This window comes from Antechinus flavipes, chromosome 1, assembly GCF_016432865.1.
Source record: "Antechinus flavipes isolate AdamAnt ecotype Samford, QLD, Australia chromosome 1, AdamAnt_v2, whole genome shotgun sequence".
Classification (NCBI taxonomy): Eukaryota; Metazoa; Chordata; class Mammalia; order Dasyuromorphia; family Dasyuridae; genus Antechinus; species Antechinus flavipes.
Window position 1 is genome coordinate 12,908,694 of NC_067398.1, and position 26,816 is coordinate 12,935,509.

Below are 26,816 nucleotides of genomic sequence, written 5' to 3' on the forward strand. Positions count from 1 at the left end.
AACTTTTTTCCAAAAATGAACCCTAACAAATGTCATTAAAATTAATAAGGCTATGGCTCTCTTGCCTTATACTTTCCCTAGTTAAAAGAATTGTCTAGGTAAGTATTATTGTTATTTCCCTAAAACAAGTAAACAAAATAACATGCATTTTAGAGAGAGTAATTTGAAAATATTTCCATCTATAAAAAACCTATTTTCTCAGTGCACATTTACATTCTTCACCATTTTGCAAAAGCTAGCTCTTTTCCACCTGCACAAGCCACGCCATGTGGAATAGTAGCATCAATTTCAAATAGCAGTTCATTAATGCCAATTAAAATTTTTATCAATTATTTGAAAAACTGTAACTAGGGATTGAGTACATATATTTGGCTTTCATTTACAGGAAGTGGTCATAATATAAAAGAATGTGAACTAAAGGTAAGCATTAATGAAATAAAGAGCCAATCTGTTATTTATTGAAAAGTCCAAGAGGTGAAATAGCTGTATAATTATCCCTTCCACATCACAGGGGTTGGGGGCATAGCATCCCAAAGATGTAGAAAATTCCCATAAAAATTTTTGGCCTTCCCTCCATAACAGAGAAGAAAGTCTTTCAGCTTTCCAGATTTCCTTTTCTTTTTTCTTGATGTTATACAATGCTATGCATATATTCCACATGTTTCTGAACTTCTTCCGTATTGTTTGCTGGCCTTGTCAGGTCTGTGACTTCTGCAATCCTTCCCAAAAAAATCCCATTTAATTTTTTTATGCTTATAATATATCAAAAGTGTGATGGGGAAAGCTGTTATGTCCGAAAAACTGTATTTATTTAATGTTGAAATATACCATTTTTCATCTCATCTGTATTCCAATGTAATATAAGGTGCTTTGATTCATACTATGAGAACTTCCCTTAAGGAGGCTACATTAAGATCAGATTGCTTTTCAAATATCATTAACACTTTCATACCAGTTTATCATTTTGTCTTTCTCCAGCTGACTCTGATTAAAAAAAAAACATTTTCTTTGAAAATATTTTGATAATGCTGGTGTGCTCTGACTCCAAGCCATTGATCTCATCTCTGGTTTCTTTTGCTGGTCATATCAAATTCATCATTCCAATTTATTTTTTTTTAATGGCCATACCTAAATGTACTGTCATGCTCTGGTTTCCAACTACACCAAGTCATTGTTCAGTTTTGATCAGAGACCTCCCATGAGACAATGTTCTCTCCAGGCCTCCCTGAGTATGGCCTTGTTTGCTGAAAGGATTGTCCTGCTAACATGACCAATACAGATCATAAAAACATAAGTTTATGCTTTGCCTTTAGTATGTATTTGCTCTGTCTTTTAATCTCATCCAAGGAGATTATCTAATTGCCAGTAAGTTACCTACATCCACAGATGGAGTACAATTTTCAAATTGGGAGTTCTGTGACCCAATAAGAAACCACAGGACTCAACAAAAAAACTGTTTGGTGGGCCCATACCTTCCTTGTTATCAAATGTAAATTTGGCTCTCTCCGGACTTATGGGATGAGAGCCAAGCACAGTTTTCCTGTCCTCCATGGCCCTCCAATAGAGGGCTGTCCTTCTAAGGCTTCTATACATCCTTCTTGACATGAGGCCCTGGGAAGGCCTGAGGCATCCAAGCTTTCCCTCTAAACAGAAGAAAAAGGCAGAGGAGCCATCTGCAGGCCCCCAACCATAAGAATACTGTATGCCCTTTTCTGACCACATCAGAGCTGATGCAGACTCACCAAACACTAAGAAAAAACAAAGCCATCATTGAGCCACACCTTAACTTCTGACTTTTTTTTTTTTTAAACCCAAGAGTAGTTTCTTACAAATATCAATCAATAAAAAATACTTATTAGGTGCCTGTTATGTGCCAAGTACTGAGATAGTTTTAAATAATAACTGTTAATGAGCACCTTGGCTAGCTCTCTCGGCAGCTCTGTGCTACAGCAATACTTTTTGTGCCTTTGTGGAAAACATTAAAAAATAAAAATTTAATTAAAGCAAACATGGCCAAACATGGATATGTAGGGCATTGCAACTGGGATTGTCTTCTCCAAGATGACACAGAAAGATTCCTAGTTTTTTTCACATTCACCTCCAATACCAATTTCTCCATGCCTTTCCCTCATATGTAGATGTGCATCTACATATACACAGATGTTTATACAGAATTGCCTTGTATGTGTATGTGTGGAATATAATTACTTTTCACATACCAATATTTTATAAATTTTAATCCACCTGACTGTACTGCATTTTGTAACCCAAATCACTTAACTCTGTTCACAAAGAGAATGAAAAATGTATCAAATCTAAGTTAGAAGTTAGAAGTTCTGTTAAAAATGGGAATCAAGTCATTGAGGGAAGCAATATTGACTTTTTTGGGATCACCATCTTCCAAATCTAGATGGTCACTCACTCACCATTCCATTCAAACAATACATTCTAAAGAAAAGAAAATGCACCTCTTTGCAGACGTGGGGAGTGGAAGGGAGGATGGCCTATCAGACTCAGCATTGGGTTAGTGTTAATGAACTGCTTTTTGTGTCCCTTTTCTTCCCCTATTTTGTTAAAAAGAATGGGTTGGTGGGTCATTATGGGCAGAGGGTCGACATAACTAAAAGATAGCAGTAATTATTTTTTTAAACTACAACTAGAATTCTGCCATGAGAAACATTATTTATCTTACCAAAAAAAATTTTAAATGTGGACACATCTTTTCTCTAAGCCTACAAGATACCTTCCATTCCCCATAATTTTTCAAATCTAACTGGCAGCAATCATATCTTCCAGTTCTTTCACTATTTTAGAGTTGTATTTCATTTGGGCCTCAAAGCATTAAGTGTAACTCTTATTATCTATCCCTCATCTTCCCCTCTAATCATTTGGACAACAACCTCTATGAATAGGGAAAAATAGGAGAGAAAGAAAGAAAGACAAGGTCTAGTCCTGTCCTTCCCATACAGAAAATCACTATCTTTCTAGTAAAATTCAACTTGCATTAAAAAATTCTGACCATACATCAGCACCAAAAGAAATTTCCCCATGAATCATATGTCCCCCTTCACTAAAAGTACCAATTTTGTTATGAAACTTTGTGATGCATAAACTAACTTTTTGTCTTTCATTTCATCTCATTTTCTTGAGAGTAACCTTGCAAGGTAGGTACACAGGTATTATTCCAACTTTACAGATGTGAAAACTAAGGAGGTCAGCAAGATCAAGTAATGTGCACACAATAATTCTCAAAGGACTTGAACCCAGAAGTTATATTCCAATGCCAGAGATATTCTCCTGTGCCACATGCAATAAGTTAACAATCCATAATACAAGGATAATTATATTCATTTTTATACATATCGCAAACTGCTTACTTCTTTGAAATGGAGCTTGGACTCAGAGCCAACTTCACTAGAGGAGACTCTTAGATCAACATCAATGGGATACTTTAAAGAAGAGGCATCAGCTTCCAAGGCAATCGGACTTTTGGGTTCTTTACAATTTATATTTTCTATTTTTGTACAACTTGGATGCTCATAGTCTTCCTTGTTCTGTGCAGAAATTAATTCATACTCCTGCTTTGACCTCAGATCATCCCTAGTTTCATCACTGCCTCCTAAGGCTTGACTGAGAGAATAAGCCAACGCTGGATCCAAATTTCTTGAACTAGTTAGAGTTTCTAAAAGCAACTTAATCAGGGCCCGTGTGTCAGTAATGCCAGAGTCAGAACTATCTTGCTGTCTCAAATCAGTATCATGTCCACCAAATCCACTGATAAGTGAGAAAACAGAACGTGGAGAACCTAGAAGAAAAGAAAGGGAAGAGAATAAGAAAAACAAAATTTAACTGAAATTTCAAAGTAATGATAATAAATTCTTAACCAACATGAAAAATTAAAAATTAAACATGTAATACAAACAATAGGTTATAAATTAAATAAACAGGAATTCAATTAGAGTCAACTTTTTATCTTTATAAAATACATGCTGATGATTAACATAGGAAGGCCAGAATAAAGACTATTTATATAAAAAATTCTTCTTCTTAAATTTTAACTCAGCTGTAATACAAATGCAATTTCTTAAAATTACTTAATCCAAAACCAAAATGTCTTTTGACAGGTTCTTAATTCTACAAGATACTTAATATGAAAATTACAAGGTTAAGACAAGAACTAGTTCTCTGTTAGTCACCCTTCACCTCCATCCCCACGTCCCAACACACCAGAAATAACTTTCTTCAGTAATAGCTCAAAATATACAGAGTACTTGAAAATTTACAATGTGACAAGAGAGTTGGATATATTTTGTTTGTTCCCAAAGGACATTATTAGGAAAGAGGTGCAAGTTTCAGAAAAGCAAATAAATGTCAGCTTCATAAAGAGTAATTTTCTTATGAAAGGATGTCCATCAATTGGAGAATGGTTGAGTAAATTGTGGTATATGAATGTTATGGAATATTATTGTTCTGTAAGGAGTAACCAGTAGGATGAATACAGAGAGGACTGGCGAGACTTACATGAACTGATGCTGAGTGAAATGAGCAGAACCAGGAGATCATTATATACCTCAACAATGATACTGTTTGAGGATGTATTCTGATGGAAGTGGATCTCTTCGATAAAGAGAGCCTTAATTAATCAAAGATGGACAGAAGCAGCTACACCCAGAGAAAGAATACTGGGAAATGAATATATACTGCTTGCATTTTTGTTTTTCTTCCCGGGTTATTTATACCTTCTGATTTCAATTCTCCCTATGCAACAAGAAAACTGTTCGGTTCTGCAAACATATATTGTATCTAGGATATACTGCAACCCATTCAACATGTAAAGGACTGCTTGCCATCTGGGGGAAGGGGTGGAGGGAGGAAGGGGAAAAATCGGAACAGAAGTGAATGCAAGGGATAATGCTGTAAAAAATTACCCTGGCATGCGTTCTATCAATAAAAACTTATTTAAATAAATAAATGAATGAATGAATGAAAATAAAAATAAAATTTAAAATGAAAAAAAAAAAAAAAGAGTAATTTTCTTAGTTCATAGAGCTGTCCAAAAGTAGATTGAGGAAGATAAGGAGATTATCAAAATACTAACTTGAATGACCACTTATCAAAGATGTGCAGCTCCAAACTGGATCAGATGATCTCTGAGGCCATTTCTTTTTTTTTTTTTTTAAATAACTTTTTATTTTCAAAATACATGCAAAGATAGATTTCAACATCCATCCTTGCAAAACCTTGTGTTCCAAATTTTTTCTGCCTCCCATGTCCCCCTCCCCCTTCCGTAGACAACAAGTAATCCAATATAGGTTAAACATGTGCAATTAATTCTTCTATACATATTTTCACAATTATCAAGCTGCACAGATAAATCAGATCAAAAAGGAACAAGAAAACAAAAAGCAAGCAAACAACAAAAAAGGTGAAAATACTATGTTGTGATCTATATTCAATCCTCTAAGATCACTTCTAATTCTGAAATTCTATGATTCTATTATTTTTGCCACACTGAGTCTTTACAATCATAGACACAAAGTAAAATTACTATCTGATAAGAATTCTGATAGAGAAAAACAAGTTTATTATATTATAAATGCTAAAGTGAAAAAAAATTTTTCTTAAAAAAAAAAAATTGATCAGCATACTCTAAGACAAAACAAGATTTTAATACTGACCTGGACTGTATATCTTTAACTGGTATAAGAAGAAGTGACAATACTTTCAAAATAAATTAAACCAAATTTTTGGGTTTAGCATAAAAAGACGTCATTTCTTTTTTTTTTTTTTTTTTTTTTAATTTGGGAAAGTTGAACTATATTAAGGATCAACTTTCTTTTTTTTTTAATTATTATTATTATTGCTTTTTATTTACAATACATATGCATGGGTAATTTTTTAACATTGATCCTTGTAAAACCCTCTGTTCCCAAGAATCAAATTCCGTATTATTGTTCTGTAAGGAACGACCAGCAGGATGAATACAGAGAGGACTGGCGAGACTTACATGAACTGATGCTGAGTGAAATGAGCAGAACCAGGAGATCATTATATACCTCAACAACGATACTGTTTGAGGATGTATTCTGATGGAAGTGGACCTCTTTGATAAAGAGAGCCTTAATTGATCAAAGATGGACAGAAGCAGCTACACCCAGAGAAAGAACACTGGAAATGAATATAAACTGCTTGCATTTATGTTTTTCTTCCCGGGTTATTTATACCTTCTGAATTCAATTCTCCCTGTGCAACAAGAAAACTGTTTGGTTCTGCACACATATATTGTATCTAGGATATACTGCAACCCATTCAACATATAAAGGACTCTTGCCATCTGGGGGAAGGGATGGAGGAAGGGAGGGGAAAAATCGGAACAGAAGTGAATGCAAGGGATAATGCTGTAAAAAATTACCCTGGCATGCGTTCTAGCAATAAAAAATTATTTAAAAAAAAAAAAAAAAAAAAGAATCAAATTCCGTTTTAGAAGTCAGGAAGCCTAGTGCCGGATTCTTCAACACATCATTGTTTCTACACTACACTACATCATATGTTCCCTATATATGCTCCCTATTTATAAAAATCTAATTACTAAAATTGAGCTGGAATGTCCAAAGTCAAATTGCATTTACTTTCCTCCTTTTAATACAAAAAACTAAACCCATTTTTAAACATAATCAATAAGATATTTGTTTTGCTCATTTATACACTACTTCATTACACAGATTTGTTTTTACCAGTGGGAAGGGGGCTGGGAATGACCAAAAGCAAATGTCTGATAACAGAAAAAGATAAACCGTCATTAAATAGGAAGAAAACTATCAACAGAAGTTGAGAAACTGATAGGCTGTGCTAACAAGCAAACATCAAAGCTTCAGAGGAAATCAGAAGTTACCTTCACATAAATTGCTATTTTCAGAAGAATTGCTGACTTTTCGGTGCTTCCTCAGATTTCCAGGATGATTCCCCGGCTTCCTTTTCAGACCAGTTTTGTCTCTACTGTCTTCTGTATCAGACTCCCCACCTACATTTTTTTTCCTACACTGAATTAAATTAATCAGTTCTTTAAGCCTGTCCTGATCATAGTCCCAAGAATTGGACGGCTTCCATTTCTTTCCAATTGTGTCATTCTTGGAGCTATTATTTCTCTTTCGAAGTTTGAGTTTTAAAAAGTCCACTTCTTCTTCAGGCCCTTCATAATCAGAAACTGGACTAAACTGATGAACTTTCCTATTTTCTTCCATCAGTTCCTTAACTTTACAAACTGGTAATTGATATGTTTCAGACTGGAAAATATAGTTGTGCAAGGAACTGTCAACATGTGACTTGTTTTTTGGAGCCGAATATAAGAATTTTTTATCATCTAAGCGTGGGTCGTATGGATACATGACAAATTCTCTACGTCTACCTAACCCAAAACCTCGCCTAAAATACTCACTTATATGCTTTTCAACAACAGTACTGAAAGTGGTAGTATTGATAAAATTTAAATCTTTACGACACTGAATTAAGGCAAAATGTATGGATGGAATTAATTTCATGATTCCTGGTATGTTTTCAAAGGTGGTCTCATGACGTTCTTGTGTTACTACTTTAGGTAACGCTTTCTGTGCTGTTAAAGTAAAGCAAAACACATTACTAGGTATGACAGTTATTAAATATAGTTCTAATTCAAAGAGAAAATACACATCTCTCATTGACATTTTAGTGTTTTTCAAAAAAAAAAAAAGAGCTAATCTCATTATACTCAAGTGAAAGTCTATTTTATTTTAGCACATTCCTTAGGGCCAAAAACCTAGCCCACATACAGCTTTAATGGTTATTTAGTAATAGCTAATTGATACCATCCTTTGTAACTTCTCAAGTACCTTCCTTACAACAAACCTGTGAAGTAGATGATTTGTTATTAGAAACTGAGGCTTAGTGATTTGTGGGTGGCCAGAGTCAAAATGGCAAGTCCCTTCTGTTCCCTCCAAAACAAGGACCTTTTAGGTCAGCACACTGATGACATGTACTAGTGAAGGGAGGAATTCCCAAAAGAGCCTTCGGCTACATGTGCAGTGCGCTCCAGGTACTCACACTGGGGAGGAGTCTCTGCAGAAACCTCTCAAGAACACTTGGTATGCATCCTTACATCAAAATTATCAGTAGTTTTCCATCCATATAATGAGGCCTGAGAGAAGGATACTCCTTCAAAACTAAATGAGTATGATTACACGAGTCTCTAGTGCATGAATCTCACAAGAGTGAAAAATGTTAAAAACAGACTTTGGGAACTTTAATTGTATAATATGAATCATAGCAAAACAAATATCCCTTACAGGATACTTGCCATCTCTTAAACCAGAAGAAAACAAACACAATAAGTTTTGAATAAGCATTAACATTCAATCAAATTTAAACACAAATTTTAGCCTGAAAACTAATTAAGAATCATAAACAAATCATCAAATACCATCAGGAAATGTATTAGCTATAATTCTAAAATATTTAGAGTGACTAAAATTGTATTTGAAGAAAAATATTTTATAAATAAAGAAAAGCTGTTTTGTTTTTAGATTTAATTCCTTTCAATAAGGATATTGATATAACACACATGAAAAAATAATTAATTTCTCAGAGAAGAAACAAAAATTAATAGTTATACCTGACATTGCAATAAGTTACCAACAACATTTAATTCCATTAATCCTATTAATAACTTACAACTCACTACTCCTCTAGGTTCCTGAAACAGAAACAGGGCATGTAAAATTCTTGTCTTGGCAGTCTGATGCTCTGTAAAAATAAAAACAAAATGTATTGGAAATGCATTAGAAATGTACTGAGAAGAAAAAAGGCTGCATAAAAGCCAAACCTTTAAAAACACACTTACCATACGGTGAAGCCATCTGCCATGGCGAAAGAAGGAAAAGGTATCCTCGGTCTCCTAAAGGCTTAACAAGAACCTATATTTTCCAAAAAAAAAAAAATAATAATCACCCATTTTGCTATTTTTTACAACCTTATACAAACCACATATTACTTTAAAAAAAAAATCAGAAAAAACCCATCACCAGTTTTTTGGTTTTTTTTTTTTTTTTTAATTTTAGAAAGTAAAACTTATAATAATGTTCAAGAGAGAATTAATAGAAAGCATAAAGCTCCAGTCACTTTTTAAAGTTTCTTTTTCCCAATAAAGTATAATATGATAATAAAAATTACAAAATAGCAACAAAACAATTCATTGTAAACAAAAATCAAAAAGGTAGTCTTTAAGAATGGTAATTAAAAACTACCAAATATTATCCCCAAAAATTATATGAAACAAATCTCAAAGGAAATAAAATAGAAGCTAAGTAGAAACAAATCTTTAGAATAAAAAGGATCAGAAACCATCAGGTAATAAGATACTGTGCTCTTATTAAAATAATCACAGACCAGTCAAAATAAATAATGATATCCACAGAAAGAAAAATGACATGAAATTAAAATTAGAAAGGAAACAGAAAAATAGGGGAAAGGGGCAATCATTCTAACAAGTTTCTCTGATAAAGGTCTTATAGTCAAGATACATACACAGAAATGATTCAAATGTGTGAAGAACAAGAGCTGTTCCCCCAAGCAGTTTTTAAGGACAGAAACCTAACCTATTAATATCCATATGAAAAAAATACTAAAAAGAGAATTGCAAATTAAAGTGACCCCCAGATTCCTTCTCATACTCAGGTTGGTAAAGATGACTTAAAAAAAAAAAAAAAAGAAAAGAAAAGAAAAGAAATGATGGGGGCACTGTAGGAAAACAGATACTGTGATTGAAGCTATGAACTAGGCTATCCATTCTGGAAAGCAATTCAGAACTATACCCTTTAACCCAGCAATAACCACTAGTAAGCCAACCCTCCTTACTCTCCCCCAAAAAGATCAAAGAGGAAAAGATTTTATATGTACAAAAATATTCTTAACAGCTTTTCTTGTAGTAGCCCAAAACTGTAAACTAAGGGAAAGCCAATCTAATTGGAAATGGCTGAACAAAGTACAGTACACAAAAATAATGCTCTAAACATTTTAACTAACATAAGACAGAATGAAATAGAGGGATTCAGAGGAAACTGGGAACCTCTATGAACTGATAGGAGAGTAAAGTGAGTAGACGCAGAATAACAATTTACATAATGACAACAGCATTAGAAAGACAACTAATTTTTTAAGTCTTGAGCATTCTGAATGATCCAATGATTAAACCAATAGTCCAAAGAACTCAAGATGAAATATACGACTCATTCCCTGCTAGAATGGGACAGGACTTCAAATATCAAGAGATATAAAATATTTTGACCACAGACAGTAGGAGAATTTGTTTTGCCATAAGATACACATTTGTTACCAATTTTCTTTTTTAAATTGTTTGGTGGAAGATGAGGAAGAGATAACAAATGCTTATAAAAATAAATACAATTATAAAAAAAGTATTTTTTAGAATCCCTAAAGAGTTGAAAAATATGAAACAGTGTCTTTTCCATGGTTCTAGTCACATATTTGAAAAGGAAAAAGGCATTCACTAATTTTTGTAAAATAATCATTTCAGCTCAAAAGTTGTCATAGTTATCATTGGATTAGGGTTAGCAAACTAAAGAGACCAGTCTCAAGCAGTTGGGCAAGAGTTGCTCTGATGAAAAAGAAACAATAATTGTTCAAAACGTCAAACAAGAGGAGACTCAGGACAGACAATGCACTAAACTGTGGGGGAAGAGGGTTAGAGCAGTTAAGTCATGTCCCCCCCACCAAACTGGATGAAGTGGGCTTAGTTTTCATTAAGCATATTCTATGAGCCAAAAAAATGTAAAAAAATGGAAAAATCCAACTTAAAGAATCTATACAGAGATTAACAAACTTTTATAAAGAAAGGATTAGCCAAATTTGGGTTTTTTAACCAAAAGATATAGAAATCAAATTTAAAAAGGGGAGGGAAGATTCTAAGAATTGAATTTGGTTGGTTTCCACAGCTATGAAAATTAAATTGTAGAAATGAAACAAATTAGAAAATTGAAACCCACAAGGATATCAAAGAATAATCAAGGATGGAGGTTAGTTATTTTCCCCCAAAAGAATGGAAGCTCTTTGGGGGCAGGGACTGGCTGTGTAATGAGGGATGGATAGTCTCATCATGTGATTTTGGTAACATCCAATTAATGGGGAATCAAGGGAGTGACTTATGCTTCAGGGTGGGAAATAAAATGTTTTCTTAGGCGTTTCAAAGATATGTCTATTAACTCAGGCACTCGTTCTTGCAAGAAAATTTAAAAGAAAAAATCTTTCCTTCATTCAAAAAAAAAAAAAAATACTGGGCAAGATTAGATAAGAAAGGCTCTGTGCTTATAATGTTTACAGATCAGTGCAACATGGAACATAAAAGTTATCAGGCAGTGAATAAAGAAAAAGACAGAAATAGTGAAGTAACCCACCCTTCCCCTAACCTACTAAGTGATTATGTCTCATCATCATAAAAAAAAAAAAAAAAGAAAGAAAGAAAGTACTTTCCACACATCCACACTTCACCCAAAGTAAAATAACATGAGATTGAAGGGGGCAGACTACTACAGAAAGCAGAACTCTCTCTCTCCCATACCCTACTGCCTCTTAACAGAATTAAATGGGAGTATACTTGAATCAATTACCAAAAAAACTAGTCCCTAGAGCCCAATTGATTAAAAAAAAAAAAGAAAAAACTTTCCTTCTCTCAGTAAAGAGATGTGGAGGCTATAATTATACATAACAAAGAATTTCCAAAGGCTCATAGTAAATGATTACTATTCACTTTTGGTAATTCATGTGGGCAAAAATAAAAGGGGAGAAATAATTTCTAAGTTTATTAAGTCTTAGATAAGAAGTTGAGTCTACTGTGACAGACTATGCTTTTCTCATTGCTGCCCAATTAAGGAAAGAAATGCAGAAAAGAAAAACAGATATGGGTAGAAAAGTATAAAATAAGTGAGTATTATCTAAGAAATGGGTTTTAATTTTCTGGATCATAGTTGAAAATATGGGAATACTCCTCACTATGAATGGAAACATACTTAAGAATGGCTGTTGAGATTGGCATTTTACAAATCTAATAAGAGTTTTAAACAAAAAAGAATAAAAGAAAATAAACTAGCTATGGCCTAGCCATCAGGATGGAGAGTATTTAATTAAAAAAATAAATAAATCGAGTCCCACAAGAGTTCACATGAGACAATTATCTCTGAAAGGAGTCAGTAACAAAACCGCAGTCTCAAATAAATATCTACAATCAAATGGCTGAAGTTTAGGCAACAAGGTATAGAGATAATAGAGGTCTTCAAATGGAAGCAAATTTCATTTCATTAAGACTAGGCTGGACAAAACTCAAAACTAGACTATGAATGCAACAGCACATCTATGAAGATGTTCTTAGAAAGGGGAAGAAAGCATGGTGGAGAATATCTGAGTGAAGATTATAAGACAGAACACAGAGTTAGAAGAAATCATGCAAATAGGAAACTGGGAATCATTACAAATTTTACCTCATCTCCCTAGCATCAAGGCAATCCTTTTATTCCTATCAACCTGATTCTCTAAAGAGTCCATCCATTCCCAAAGCTTTTCTTATCTCAAAGCTCCCACATCATTTACCCATCCTCTAAGTAGAAGAATTTGCCATAAACTAGACTGGAAAAAACCCAAGTCATTAATCACGACTCTTATTTTCCCCTTGAAGACATCCCCAAATTCTCTTGTTCAATTTTTTTAAAGAAGAATTTCTCCTATTCTTGTTCAAATCCAGCTTCAAACATTTGCTATCCATGTAAGTAGGGGAATTATTATTTTTTTTTTAAACAGTTAAGGAGATGGGCAGGTAGAGTTTAAACCTTAAACAGAGCCCAGTGTCTGACACCACATGGTCCAATTGCTTATTTCCTTGGTCCTTCCTTATTCCCCACACTTTATAACAATCATTCCTTCATCCTAAAGCCAATCCCACATGTTACTTCTCTAGACTCTGTCCCCCCCCACATTCACCAGACTCCATGTCCAGATGGACAGACATAAGGGCTTCACTTGTGTTTATGATGTCAGAAGAATCCTTTTAAGTCTTTTAAGTCAAAAGATCTCATCAGTCTTCCCTAATTAGAAGATCTAATTTCAAGGAGAAATCTTGATATCTGAAACTAAGAGACAATCTTACCTTTACTGTGAACTAACTAGGAGTGAGAGACCCTTCTTTGTTAAGCTTTGGCTAGACTGGGAACCCATTAACTGGTTTCTGAGAATGTTTCCTCTAATCTATTACCATGCAGTCAAAACACCCTACACTTGAACCATGTACATACGTTTTATTCTGCTACAGATAATATTCTTTTCTTTTAAAATTCAATGTTAAGTAGAATTTACTTTAGAGAGAGAAAGAATATAATTAGAAGAATGCATTGGGAGTCAGTAGAAAACATTCAGAGGGCACTGAAAGGATACTTATGTTAAGCGCAAGGCTCAGGTCTGAGTTCAGAAAGGAAAAATAGAAAAAATTCTATGCTGAAATAGCTCAGTCTAATGGGAGACAATATGCAAATAATTACACATATACAAGATATACCCAAGAAAGACTTTCTGTAAAAGGTACAATTTGAACTGAGTCTTAAAGGAAACCAGGAAAACCAGAAGAGAAAAAAGCAGCGAGTGTATTTGAGCAGTAAAAAGACTAGGACAGTTAGGACCCATCTGGATCATAGGAGAATGGCCAGAAAAAAGGCCAGGCTGTGGTTCTATAGTTTATGGAGTAGGACATGCCCTGATTTGAAGCACCCTCTAAGATCACTTCAGCAGCTATGGGGAAGAATGGCAGGTATGGAGAGCCCCAGAAGGCTGCTGCAGTGGTGCAGGGTCAGGAGGGGGAGAAAAAGGGGGAAGTCTGTGGTGCTGGCACTGGGAACTAACAACCACAGAGCAGATGTGTGGGCTAAGTGCAAGGAAGGCCCCTGGGCTCCAAGTCCGGATGAATCAGAGACCAATGGTGTCCCACAGAAATAGGGAAGGCTTTTTAATGAATTGTCTCTAAATGATTGGGGTTAAAATGCAGAGTGTGCAGTTTCCTTCCACTCAGACATTTCCTAGTGATTTGGCCTCCCCTGCTTTAAATTGCTCTCAGTTCCAGTCCTGAACCACTTCTTCCTCAATGTATGCTTTCCAACACTTGTCTCCCAGACCTCTCCAGCTTGATATTGCTCAAACAGATCTAATCATCTTTCCCAAATGGTCATCTTCTGAATTTCTGTTGAGAAAACCATGAGTTCTCCAATAGAGTTCTCAGTCCTCCCTTCCCTCTTAATCTTAGCCATATTCTCTCAATACCCAACTATTTCTCACTCTTGCCAGAGCCTTCTCCACACTTCCTTCCCAGGGCTACTCCAGCCACCCAAATAAGCCACCCTCTGTTGGCCATGTTGTTCAACCCCTTCACAAACCAACCCTTCCCATTCTTTCTAGAAGCCCCCACCAGTTCTCCTCTCCCTGCAGCCCACAGTTGGGCCAAACAGACCTTCAAGCTTCTTCTCACCACCACACTGCATCTCTTGGGTCTTCATGTCTTTGCCCTGGTCTTCCTCCTGCCACAACGGCCCCCTCTCAGCTCATCCCCTCACCTCGCAATCTCATGTTCATTATGACCATGCCCAAGCCAACTTCTATGTCAGGGTTGACCTTCTGAGTGTCTTGAGTTTCTCTGGCATTCTGGAAAAGACAGTCTGAGCCCTTTTCAAAGTAATGTTTTCAAATAATTGAATTAAATGTTAAATTCAGGTCAGGGAGCAAATGAGAAAATTAAAATACATTTTTTTTCTTAACCAATGAATACCCACATGGACCCCAGGTAAAGAATCCCTTCTTCATATAAAAACCTATTTTGATGCTACCACTTTCTAGTATCTCCTCCCCCTCCTTCTCCACCACCCCCCCCCCCCGCCAAGTTGCTTTGTGTTTATTTGTGTAATATTTATTTACATATTGTATCCCCTGACAAAATACAAGTTCCTTGAAGGTAGGCATTCCTCCCAGAGTGTGACACACATAAGGTAATTAGTAAGTGCTTAGAACCTTTACTGCATCTTTAGACTGCTTCACTTGACTTAAAAGATAATTTTATTCTACAAAAGGCGGGACCATCAACTAGAAGAAATACACTTCTGATTCTCATTAACAGGAAGGAAGTCATTATTGGGAAGTACACTTAGCTCTGAGTAAAACAGACTTCAAAGAAAAGATTCAAAATATTTCACAGATTAAATTCTACAGTGAAAGTCAGTTCAAGAGAGACTGAAAACTTTGAAAACTGGAAAGTAAAATAATTCAAAGTAGAAAATGGGAATTAGTTTTTTGAAGAGACTGATGGGGAGGAAAAGAGAATTAACTCACCAGCCTATCAGTGAGATTTTTTTTCCAAAAGATTTGTTGTGGTACTACAGATTGAGTTGGCCTAAGAATCAGCAAACCTGAATTCAAATAAAGGCTCTCTGACTAAGGCCAATTCACTTAACATCTCAGTGCTACTAGATGATTTTTCAGTTGCAGAGCAGCTGCATCCAACTGCACTGGTAGAAGGAGTTCCTTGGTAAGAGTTCCCTATACAATGAAATCAAAGATTCCAGTCCAAAACAAGGGTGAAAGAAGAAGTAAAGGCAGAAAACAGAAGATGAATATAAAAGTGTAGCAGGGTTCTAGGAACAGCATGTTAAAGCTCAGAAAAAAATGAGGTTGGCAAGGGATTTTAAGAATCACAATAAGGAGATTATTTAAGCTAAAATTATGGATAAAGATAAAAACTGAAAGGAAAGAACTTCTCCTTAGGGTGTATGGGAGACATGACAAAAAGTTAAGGCAGAATTGCTCAATTATTTTGCTTCTCTATAAAAACAAAAATGACTAAGAGAAATTGAGAGCTAACATAAGTAAGCATTTAACAAGTCTTCTGGTCAGGATGAATTATGTCCTCAAGGAAGAAAAGGACCTGAAGCTACTCACTGTCAATACTATCTGGAAGATTACGTAAGATGAAAGAGGTATCATACAGGCTTTAAACAAAGTAAAAAGCCACCAAACTAGAAGTTGTGTCAATCAAATCAGGGATCATGCCATGTCACTTTTAAAAGTAAATTAAAATGAGATCTGAATAATTAAGTTTGATTTATTACACATGCCTAAGGAGAATGGGGAAGAATTTAAATAGTTTTACTCACTAGTTTTTCTCGCTCTAGTCTTTGTATTAAACTCTCCAAGTTACTTCCAGTTCTTGTCTTTTCTATAACTTCATAAAGGCTGCAATACATTCCATTCTTCAATACTGACATAAAAAAATACATAGTAAGGCACTAAATCCACACTTATCATGTAACATTTTTAATCAAGTTGTATTACATTACCTTCCTTTGCACCTAAGTATGTTTCCTTATAAAAAAGAGCTGGAGGAATTTTCTGCTTCAGATGGTCAATGCTCATAACAGTTTCGACATCTAACTTCTCAGGACTAGAAAAAAATTGAAAAGAAAAAAAAAGACTGTTTCCCTCACCTGCATCTTTTTATACTTAATAAAATGGATTAAATAACACATAGAAATAATTTTATGGAAACAAAAAGGATATATTTCTGGAACATAGAAACAACAGAACTATCCTGGTAATAATAACATCAACATTTCAAATCTTAAGCTTTTTATTTTTGTTTTTGTTTTTTTTAAATTATATACATAATATTTGCCAAGTAAAACATAAAGCAATGCAGGAAAACATTGTAACCATCCATGTGTTATAACTTCTGAAATCTTGAGGCAATCCCCAATGGAAAAGTAGCATGTAATGATAGCATGTAATGACTTAGTTCAACACACCCAACACAGGAATACTGCAAAGGCAGAAAACCTAATTTAAAGTTATCCTGAATTGTTGAGGGATTCTTACCGCCCCTAAAAGTTAAGTTTTATCCCAGATCTTCCCCACTCCCATTTCTCCCTCCCCACACCAACCCTAAGTCACAAAGAACTCATCTGGATGACTCTCATGACTTGGGTAAAGTGGGAATCACCAATTCTATTCCTTCCAATGAGATAGGAAGACTACCAAGTCTTACCGGATGCCTCGATACTACTTCATCCAGATACAAAGACCTGTCATTTGACTAAATGACATAAAGAATCTTGGACCCAGCCAGTCCACTGAAGAACCCTTTTAAGCCTTTCCATCCCCCTAATGTTCAACTTGTTTGTGTGTGTGAGTTCCTGGTTACTCACTTCTGTTATTCAGTACCCAAAAAGGAGATCCTTGAGTCAGTCATTCTTTGTCCCACCTTGCCCCTTTAATTTTAGATACCTTGTGGGTGTGGTGTAGTAGGATGAGGACAAGACTTCTCAGACTGCTTGTGACCCTGAGCACAAGACGCTTAACCTCTCAGGGACCCAGCCAACTTTTCTACTACTAGAAGCTACAAAACACCTGGCAATGTGCATTTGGTACAGAGAGTTTCCTCACCGGGAGTATCCTAAACTAACAAAAGTAAAGGTCAAGGACACAAATCGAAAGAGAGACAAAGACAGACAAATAGAGAGAGGGAGGAGGAAGGGTAAAGAGGGAGGAGAGAGAGGAAGAAATAAAAGAGGGAGAAGGAGGGAGAAGTCAAATTTAGAGGTTTAAGGTTTAAGACAGCAAACCTAGTAAAATCCTACTTTGTAGAATGGGGGAAACCACAGAGGTTATCAGGACCGCTATCTAGTTCAAAAAATTCTTCTATATCTAAGAAAAGAAACCATGTGAGCTTTACTGGAATATCTTTGCTGATGAAGAATTCAATACCTAATTGAACCGCTCAATCCATTTTCTGATTGCTCTAATTATTAGAAAGTGTTCTTTTCCCCCATCTATTGAAGAATGAGAAATTTACAATCATGTATTTTCACTGTTTGTTTCCATTTAAGAAGGTATTTAACTTCTTTCCCTTGAACTGATCTTTTTTCCTTATTATAATCCTTCAAATGTTTTCAGGCAACTATTTTATTTCTTCCCCAAGGGCTCCTTCTGCTGATTAGATATTGCCCTACCATTTGTCCAATTATCTTATCTGCTCTCCCTCAAAATCTCATGGAATCTCAAAGACTATCATATAAACCCTAATTTATTAAAAAAAAAAAAAAAAAAAAAAAAAAACCCAGCTCTCAATAACATATTAAAACAAGTGGTTGTAAACCTTTGCTACAAAACTCCAATATGAAGGAGTCACTACCATGTAAGGCAGTCCATTCTAGTTTTGGAAAACTCCAGACAATGGAAACATAGTTAGCACTTATTTTGTACCAGGTACAAAGTTAATGTTACGTGCTATGAATACAAAGAGACTGCTTAAGAGAATTTAAATTCTAAAGATGGAAACAACATACAGTCAATAGAAGATAATCTCAGGGGGCCAACATTATCAGTGGGGAAAACCAAGAAAAGCCTCCAAGTGGGATTTAAGATGAACCTTGAAGGCACCCAGAAAAATGATTATGGGGAAGTGAGGAAGGCCTTCCAGGGAAATCAAAATACTTGGAATTAAGAGATGGAGGACTGTAGGAAAGGAACAGAAAGAAAGCCAGTGTCCAAAGTCATGGGACAATAAACTAAATGAATAAAAACCAAAGGTTAGATGACCAGGGGATGGGAAAGATTTCACTTTGTCCACTCTCTATTCTGATTAATTTGATTTTCTCCCTGATTCTTTTTTCATTAAAATGGTGACAGGTTTGAATTTGAAATTGAAGCAGATTTCAATTTTACTTAACATTTCTTTGGTTTATTGGTTTCAAAGTTCTTCTCTAATTTTTAATATCATTTCCACTTATTTTAGGTTTGCTATCTTTTAATTTTTTAAACATACCTTTTCTTAGTTATAAATCTTTCTTCTTTTTTGGTTAGGTATGTTTATAGAGATATAATTTTTCCTATAAACTGCCTGAGCTACAACCCAGAAATTTTGGTTTGTTGTTTCACCATCATAATTTTCTTTCACATAATTATTGTCTTAATATTTTGTTCTCAAACCCCCTCATTTAGGATCTCATTAGGTTTCCATTTGGATCTGTCTTTTCTTGGTGCCCTGAACTGATTAGTTTTATTACATCATAGTCTAGAAAGTATGGGTTTCTTGTTTCCATCTTCTTACATTTATTTGCAATTTCTTGGTGTCATACTACATGGTCAATTTTGTAAAAGTTGCATGTAGGACAAAAAAAAGAGTAGTTCAATTTAGAAGAAGCCCTAAGTTATTAAATTAAGTTTTTTCAGTATTTGTTTAATTCTGTTGTCCATTGTTTATCTTTTTTTTAAGAGTCATCCAAAACTGAGAACAAGACACTGAAATCTCTGGCCACTGCTGTATTACTTCGTCTCCTAGTACATTAATTAACTCTTCATTTTATGTGTTTAGATTCTAAGGCATCTGGAGCACATAAATTTAATATTATTATAAGTTTGTCATCTGTGGTTCCTTTCAGCATAATGCATTTTCTTTATTTTATTATTTTTGAATTATTTTTGTTGTCAGCAGAATTGTAACTCCTACTTTTTTGGTTTCATATATAGTAAATTCTTTTCCAGCTCCTCATTTTTATTCTGTGTATATCTTTTATTAAAAAATTTTAGTTGTATTTTTTATAACTAACAGATTATGGAATTTTTACTTCAATCTGTCACTCTTTTTCCATTTTTATTACACTGTTTAACCTATTAACATTTAAAATTAGGCTTTTATTCATCTCTGGTATTGGTTAAAGATATTAGTAAATAGATCATTGGAATAGACTAAACAAGAAAAAAAAAGGAACAAAAGAATTCAAATAACCTAGTGTATGATGAATCAGAAAACAAATTACTCAAAAAAAATTCCTTATTTCACTAAAAATGCTGGGAAAATTTGAAAGTAATCTGGTAAAGATCAAGCTTAAGACCAGTACCTTACAGTACATTCCACAATACATTCTAAATGAATACACGACTTTAATATTAGAGATCTATTATCTTAAAAAAATCAGAAAAAAAGCAAATCATATCCTTGCTCACAAATGGGTAGGTGACGTATTTGTAAATCAAACAAGGTGCAGATGCAACTACAAAAGACAAAATAGATAACTTTGATTTCATAAAATTGAAAAGCTTCAACACAAACAAATGTAATGCATCTGGGAGGAAAAGGGAAGTAAAAAAAAAATCTTTCATATTTTTCTCACAAGTGTGATATTCAACACACATGCATACACAACATTTGTGTGGGCGCGCAAACACACACAACCATTCTTCATTTAAATAGTCAAAGGATATGACTAAATAATTCTCAAAAGAATTACAAATTATTTACAACCATATAAAAATATCCTTCTTATTAATAAGAAAACTGCAAATTTAAAAAAAACCTAAGATTTCACTTTACACTCAGCAAATAGGTGAAAAAATGAATCAAATATGAAACATTCAATCATGGAGGGCTGGTCAGAAGGCAGATATCACAATGCACTGCTGTACAACTATTTTGGAAAGCAATTTAGAATTATGCAAATAAAGTAGCCTTTAACTCAGTGATTCCACTACAGGGCTTTTGTAACAAGATCACAAGTATTCAAGTCCCCCCAATACACCAAAATATTCATAACTACACTTTCTGATAGAGCAAAAAATTGAAAACAAAGAAGACTCCTATAAACTGGAGAATCTCTACACAAACTGTGGTACATAATTGTGACCCATAATATTAAAAAAAAAAAAAATCAGAAGAAAAGCAGATTATACTCTCACTGTCAGGTATGAGATATATTCTTTTCCCAAAATTTTTATATTTTATTTCCTCCCCCAATTATATGTAAAAACAATTATTAACAAAAGAAAATTTGAATGCCAAATTCTTTCTCTCCCCCTTTCCTCTTTGTAAAGATAAATAATTTGATAAAGATTTTATTATATATATATATATATATATATGCATATATATATATATATGCAACCATGCAAAACATATGCTGATGCTGCAAAAGAAAGCAGATACTCCATACCTGTTCCCCCCCAAAATAAATAAGTAAACAAATGAAATTTTAGAGTATTCTTCTATCTGCACTCAAATTTCATTAGTTCTTTCTCTGGAGGTGTCTTCCACCTTCATCACAAATCCCTCAGGATTCTCTCGCATCATTATATGCTGAGAAGAGCTCAGTCATTCATGGTTGATCATCATACAACATCACTATAACTGTGTATAAACTTTTCCTGGTTCTGCTCAATTTACTTTGCATCAGTTCATTTAAATCTTTTATGTTTTCCTGAGTGTTCTGCTCATCCTTTCTTAAAGTACAATAATTGTATTCCATTACAATCATATTCCACAAATTGTTCAATCATGACCCAAATGATGGGAATCCCCTCAATTTCCAATTCTTTGTTAGTAGTAACTAAACTTAGTAACTTAGTTAGTAGTAACTAAAGTAGTAACTTTTTCCTTTTTCTTTCTTTTAAAATCTCTTTGGGACACAAACCTAGTAGCAGTATTGCTGGGTCAAAAGGTATGCACAGTTTTATAGCCCTTTGAGCATAGTTCCAAATTGCTCTCCAGAATGGTTGGATCAGTTCACAACTAGAAATATATTCTTAACTAAGCAAGAGATAATGAAATATTACTATGGTATTAAAAATGGTGAATGTGATGAATACAAAGAAACATGGAGAAATCTTCACAAAATGAAACAGAGTGAAGTAAGCAGAGCCAAGAAAACAACAGAGACAATCTATACTACAACAGGAAAAGATGCTACCACTCTGCCTTTTACAGAAGTAGGAGATCCACAAACATTACATTTAAGAAATATTTTTTGGAGTTTTTTTTCAGTGTACTGAGCAATTATACTAATTTTTTTTCTTTTTTCCTTTGAAAATATTTCTCATTATAAATAGGATAGTTTACTGGGAAAATGAGGGTCAAGGGTACTGGGGAAAATTATAGTGATGTAAAAAAAGAAAACACATCAACAAAAAATTACTTTTAAAAAAGGGCAGGAAAGGTTATGATTGTGAAGGTTTTAAATGCCACAATGCCAAAGTGCTGGTGATGACATCAAAATCCTGGAGTTTACAAACGTCACTGTAGCAAGAAAGTGATAGATCACAAGATGTTAACTGTAACAGGGTGGTAGAGTGAGATGAAAGATGCTGAACACAGACAGGGAATACCCAGGAGGATTACAGCTGAGAAGTCCACCATACGAGCAAGACTATGAGCCTGGCTGGGAAGAAATATGTGCCCTCAACAGTTAGAAGGAAAAGGAGGAGTTCTGTTTTGGACATGTCAAGTCTGAAATACTTCCAAGAAATGAGTCTTTACATCAAGTCTCCATTTGCTTCTTTGTCAAGTCCAAGTTGCATTATGCCCTCCGGGCAGATATGGAAGCCCAGCTCTTTGGGGGCCTCATCCCAGCTCTGACTCTGGGGCCTGACCTCTTTTCTCTCTCCATTTTCACCTGGTGATATCCTCAGCTTCCATGGGTTTAATCATCATTTTGATGCAGGTGATTCCCACATATATTTCACCAATGAGAGGATCTCAAGGACCAAGCTGGTACAAACTCTTAAGTGAAGCAAGGCAAATCGATGCCCTGTGGGCACCTCAAATGGTACTTGTCCAAACTGGAATCTGTCCTTTTCCTGCCCAATCTCTCTGCCTTCCTCCCAGTTACCCAGACAAAAGCCTCAGCATCATACCCCTCCCACATAACCTTAAGCTGCTAAATCTTGCCCTTTCTATTATCTCCATGGCCTCTCTCCAGCCCCACTCACCTGGCTACCACTCTAGTTCACTTACAGAGCACTGAAACTGGGAGTCAGGGAGAAGAGCAGAGCTCAATTACAGCCTCAGATACTTCCTAGCAGGGTAAGTCTGGACAAGTCACTTGACCTGTCTGCCTCAGTTTCCTCATCTATAAAATGGGAAAGACAATAATAGTATCGCCCTCCCAGGGCTGTTGTAAAGATCAGATGAGATATTTGTAAAGTACTCTAAAAACCTTAAAGCATCACAGTTATTGTTCACTGTATGCCTAGATGCCTAGATGTCTCTTCCCAACATTTTATACACTTAACTCTTTCTATCTCTATGCCTTTGATATTCCCTCCCTCCCTCCCATCACATCTAGAATCCAAATTCCTTTCAAAGGTTAGGTCAAGTGCCACCTTCCATTATAAGCTGTTTCTCAAGTCCCCCGTGGCTAGCACTCCTTCAAAGATCATCTTGCCTTTACTTTGTATATAATCATTCATATAGACATTGTCTCCTCTGACAGAAGCTTTTTGAGAAGAGGGACTGTTTTACCTTCTGCCTTATAAGACAGGTACAGTGTCCATAGGATGGACTAAAATAGTAAACACATTAATTGGGGAAGAACTGAGAAAGTGCTTGCAAAAAAAAGTAGTTCATAATTTTAATGAAACTAAATCAATTTCTTTCTCTAACAGAAGAACATTCCATTAAAATTTAAATCACAGTCCAAAAACAAAGCAGCACAGTAGAGTTTAAAGAATTATTATTAAGTACCAGTAAGAAAACAAAGTTTAATATTAGACTTAAAGAATTGTATTCTTGCGATTTAACACAATACTCACAGTTTAAAGGGAAGGAAAGGTAGGGTAGCCGACTTCAAGGAAGCACAACATAGAAGTTTTCCTTTGTTTAAAAGCTCTCCTCTCCATAAGGTGTAATCCGTCTTATCTAAACAAAAAACATTAAATTTGAACCATTTGAACTGCAGAAAAAGAAAGTAAAAGCAAACAAAACTGCAAGTGAAGAGCTTTCATATACTGATCTAAAGTTTCTTTGAGAGCCTTATTAAAGACATAATTTAACCTTCAAAGTTTCTCATGACCTAGAAAGTTTGAAGCAGTTTATGGTAAGTCTAGAAAATGGGTCTCCAAGCCAGGAAGACCACAATATTGGACCAGCCTTGTACACATCCTGGCTACATCACTAAGAGCGAGAGACACTTAGCTCCTGAACTAGCAGAGAGAGCGCTCATCACAGGACAAAGTTCTCTGTAACAATGAAATTACAAGTCTAGTCTCCATTCATATGCCAGGAAATCTTACACCAGTCTAAGTCAATTCAGGCATAATTATAACAAAAAACTGTTTCTCTTTTCCTCACAAAACATTGACTGCTCTCTTAAAATATTTTTCTTCTAAATGGAAAGCAAAATTTTATAATTAAAATATTCAATAAACAAGTCTTACATTTAACCCAAACCCTATTGTAATTTGTTTTGTTATTCAGTAGTTTTTCAGTCATATCTGACTCTTGTGGGTTTTCTTGGCAGATACTTGCCATTTCCTTCTTCGGTTCATTTTACAAATAAGGAAATTGAGGTAAACAGGGTTAAGTGATTCATCTAGGGTCACAGTGATAGTAAGAATCCAAGGGCAGATTTTAACTCAGAAGAGAAATCTTTCTGATTCCAAGCCCAGCACTCCATATACCTAACTATTGCAATTAAACGGATATTAATACACCTAAAATTGAGATGAGTCAACAAAACTACTAGAAGTAGTATTGAGTACTAGGTCATCTCAGGGAGGGTAAATATGATCCCAGTATCCAGTATCTTTTCTAACCCTCCCTCAAAAAAAAAAAAAAAAACAAACAAAAAACAAAAAACTAAAAATTAGTAAATAATTTGTTTTCATATAACATTCTACAAGAACTGTCATAGGAATTTTTTGTTCCTATTTGTTATGCATTATCTTTGGAGTCTAAAGTTGCCACTTTTGTTGGGAAGATCATTTCTTTTGGTATGTTAAAATTAACTGAGACTCTCATCGCTTATTTCTTTATACAAGATAAGGAATCAAAGGAGGTAAACAGAATTTATAGCTGTCTACTAGCCATAAAAATTTAAAAACAAACCTTCTCTTTGTTTATTGACAAGTTTACAACCAGCTAGGACACCCAGATTATTTTTTGGCATATAAATCTTCCTCTTCTCAATTAGCTCAATTGTAAACTCTCACAAGCCTGGCTTTGAAATGTAATTCTCTTCAGTTTATCTCTGTAAGATTAAACTGTTTTGCCTTCTCAGGAAAAGTGAGAGATCCTGCCTTCCCCTTAGCCAGATGTAAAACTAAAAACTATTCCTTTGTCTCTCCCTCAGAAGTAACTGAAAACTATTCAAGAACTATGAAGCCTCTGATGCACCCCAGATTTTTGAAAGATTCTGGGTCTGTAATTAAACATAATAAAAACCTGGGTTTTGCCTCCTATTTTCCTGTGTGTTGGTAGTTTCCACAGGCAGAAGTGTCTATCAATAAACATTTCTGCAATACAGTAATAGGAAAAGAATATGGACAGATTTTCAGATGGCACATTACTAAAATGTGCCCCACCATCACCACCTCCAATTCTGCATGTGTCATAGGCTATTTAGCCAATATTATCTGTTTCTTTAAATAACATCTTATTCCCTCCCCAAGTTATTCCCCTATACCTAAAAGACCCCTGATCCAATCCTCATACTTGCTTCCTTCAAAATCTCAGCTCAGGAATCACCGCCTGCAAATTTTCTTCCCTACCACGCAAGTACTTTATATTTATTGACAGATGTGAAGATTATGGTCTCCCTTATTAAAAGCAAGGACTGTTGGGTTTTTATTTTTATTTTTATCCATAATGCTTGATGCTTGGTACATAGAGGAGGCACTTAATAAATTTTGATAGCGACTGATGACTTTGAAGTCAGGGTAACAGTATTTTACTACGAATGGAAAAACACTCAAGAGTTGAGCAAAATTTCTACTATAAATTACCAAATTCACTTAAAGAAAAACTAGAGCAAGGGTGTCCCAAACTAGAGGTGATCTACCAGCCTATCTCCAAATCAAATGTCAAAATCAATTAGGTTCCTAGTTTGGGGAGTGGGGAGGAGGCCACAAGAGGGAGCTCACTGCCAATTTTAAGAAACATTGGCGATTTTCCAAATTTTTCCTGTCATTTTAATTTACTATAAAATCAGAAGTCTTAGATAACATTCAAAGCTTGAAATGCATGATTTTCTTCATTTAATTAACACTTTTTGGATGACCAAAATTAAGATTATTCAAAAAGGTTTAAAATGATTTACATGTATAATCTACATAAGCTTGCTTGCTATTCTGGGGGAAAGAGAGGTAAGGGAAGAAGAAAAATGTGGAACACAAAGTCTTATAAAAATGAATGTTGAAAACTATCTTTATATGTATTTCGAAAAATAAAATACTAATGAATAAAAAATAAAATAAAACAAAAACTTACCAATTGCCACAGTAATTATGACTGATTTGTTAATGCAAAGGTTGGGGGAATTTGACATCTACCTCACAGGATATTTTCTCTCTTATCACTATCTGGTCTTCTATTGAGTTACCAGCACAACATATGCTTAGAGACACAAGAAAGTATACTCACATGTTCATATGTGACCAACTTTTAGAAGAGATTTCAGACACGATTTGCCCAATTTAAGTTGCACTGCACCTTATTATCCAGTGATCAAATTTCAATAACCCAAGAAAATAATGTGGTGTTCATCATTTGCAGACACATGAACATCATACAAATCCATTAAAAGTATCAACAGCTTCATACAAAATTATTCTTTCAATTAAATTACTAAACAAAGGATAAGTGATGAGTTTGTCTTACCTGTACCTGTGCTCCTCTCTACATTAAAGCTATTAGACCTGAAATGGGGAAGGAAAAAAAAAAAAATATATATATATATATATATATATGTATATATGTAACTGTT

At 34.7% G+C, this 26,816-nt stretch overlaps 1 protein-coding gene across 4 annotated transcripts in view; it reads right to left on the reverse strand.

Annotated features, from left to right (window-relative positions):
• TASOR (transcription activation suppressor) overlaps positions 1-26,816 on the reverse strand; it is a 96,559-nt gene that overhangs the window by 40,038 nt on the left and 29,705 nt on the right. For 3 of the 4 annotated variants that reach the window (XM_051979121.1, XM_051979135.1, XM_051979120.1), the window contains 8 exons: positions 26,711-26,748; positions 23,647-23,752; positions 16,407-16,510; positions 16,224-16,327; positions 8,873-8,945; positions 8,704-8,775; positions 6,893-7,609; positions 3,378-3,805 (listed from right to left, as the gene is read on the reverse strand). In XM_051979121.1, coding sequence (XP_051835081.1) covers positions 3,378-3,805; positions 6,893-7,609; positions 8,704-8,775; positions 8,873-8,945; positions 16,224-16,327; positions 16,407-16,510; positions 23,647-23,752; positions 26,711-26,748 — 1,642 coding nt within the window. Of the gene's footprint in view, positions 1-3,377; positions 3,806-6,892; positions 7,610-8,703; positions 8,776-8,872; positions 8,946-16,223; positions 16,328-16,406; positions 16,511-23,646; positions 23,753-26,710; positions 26,749-26,816 lie in introns of those variants that run through there. The other variant, XM_051979125.1, reaches the window with a different exon arrangement.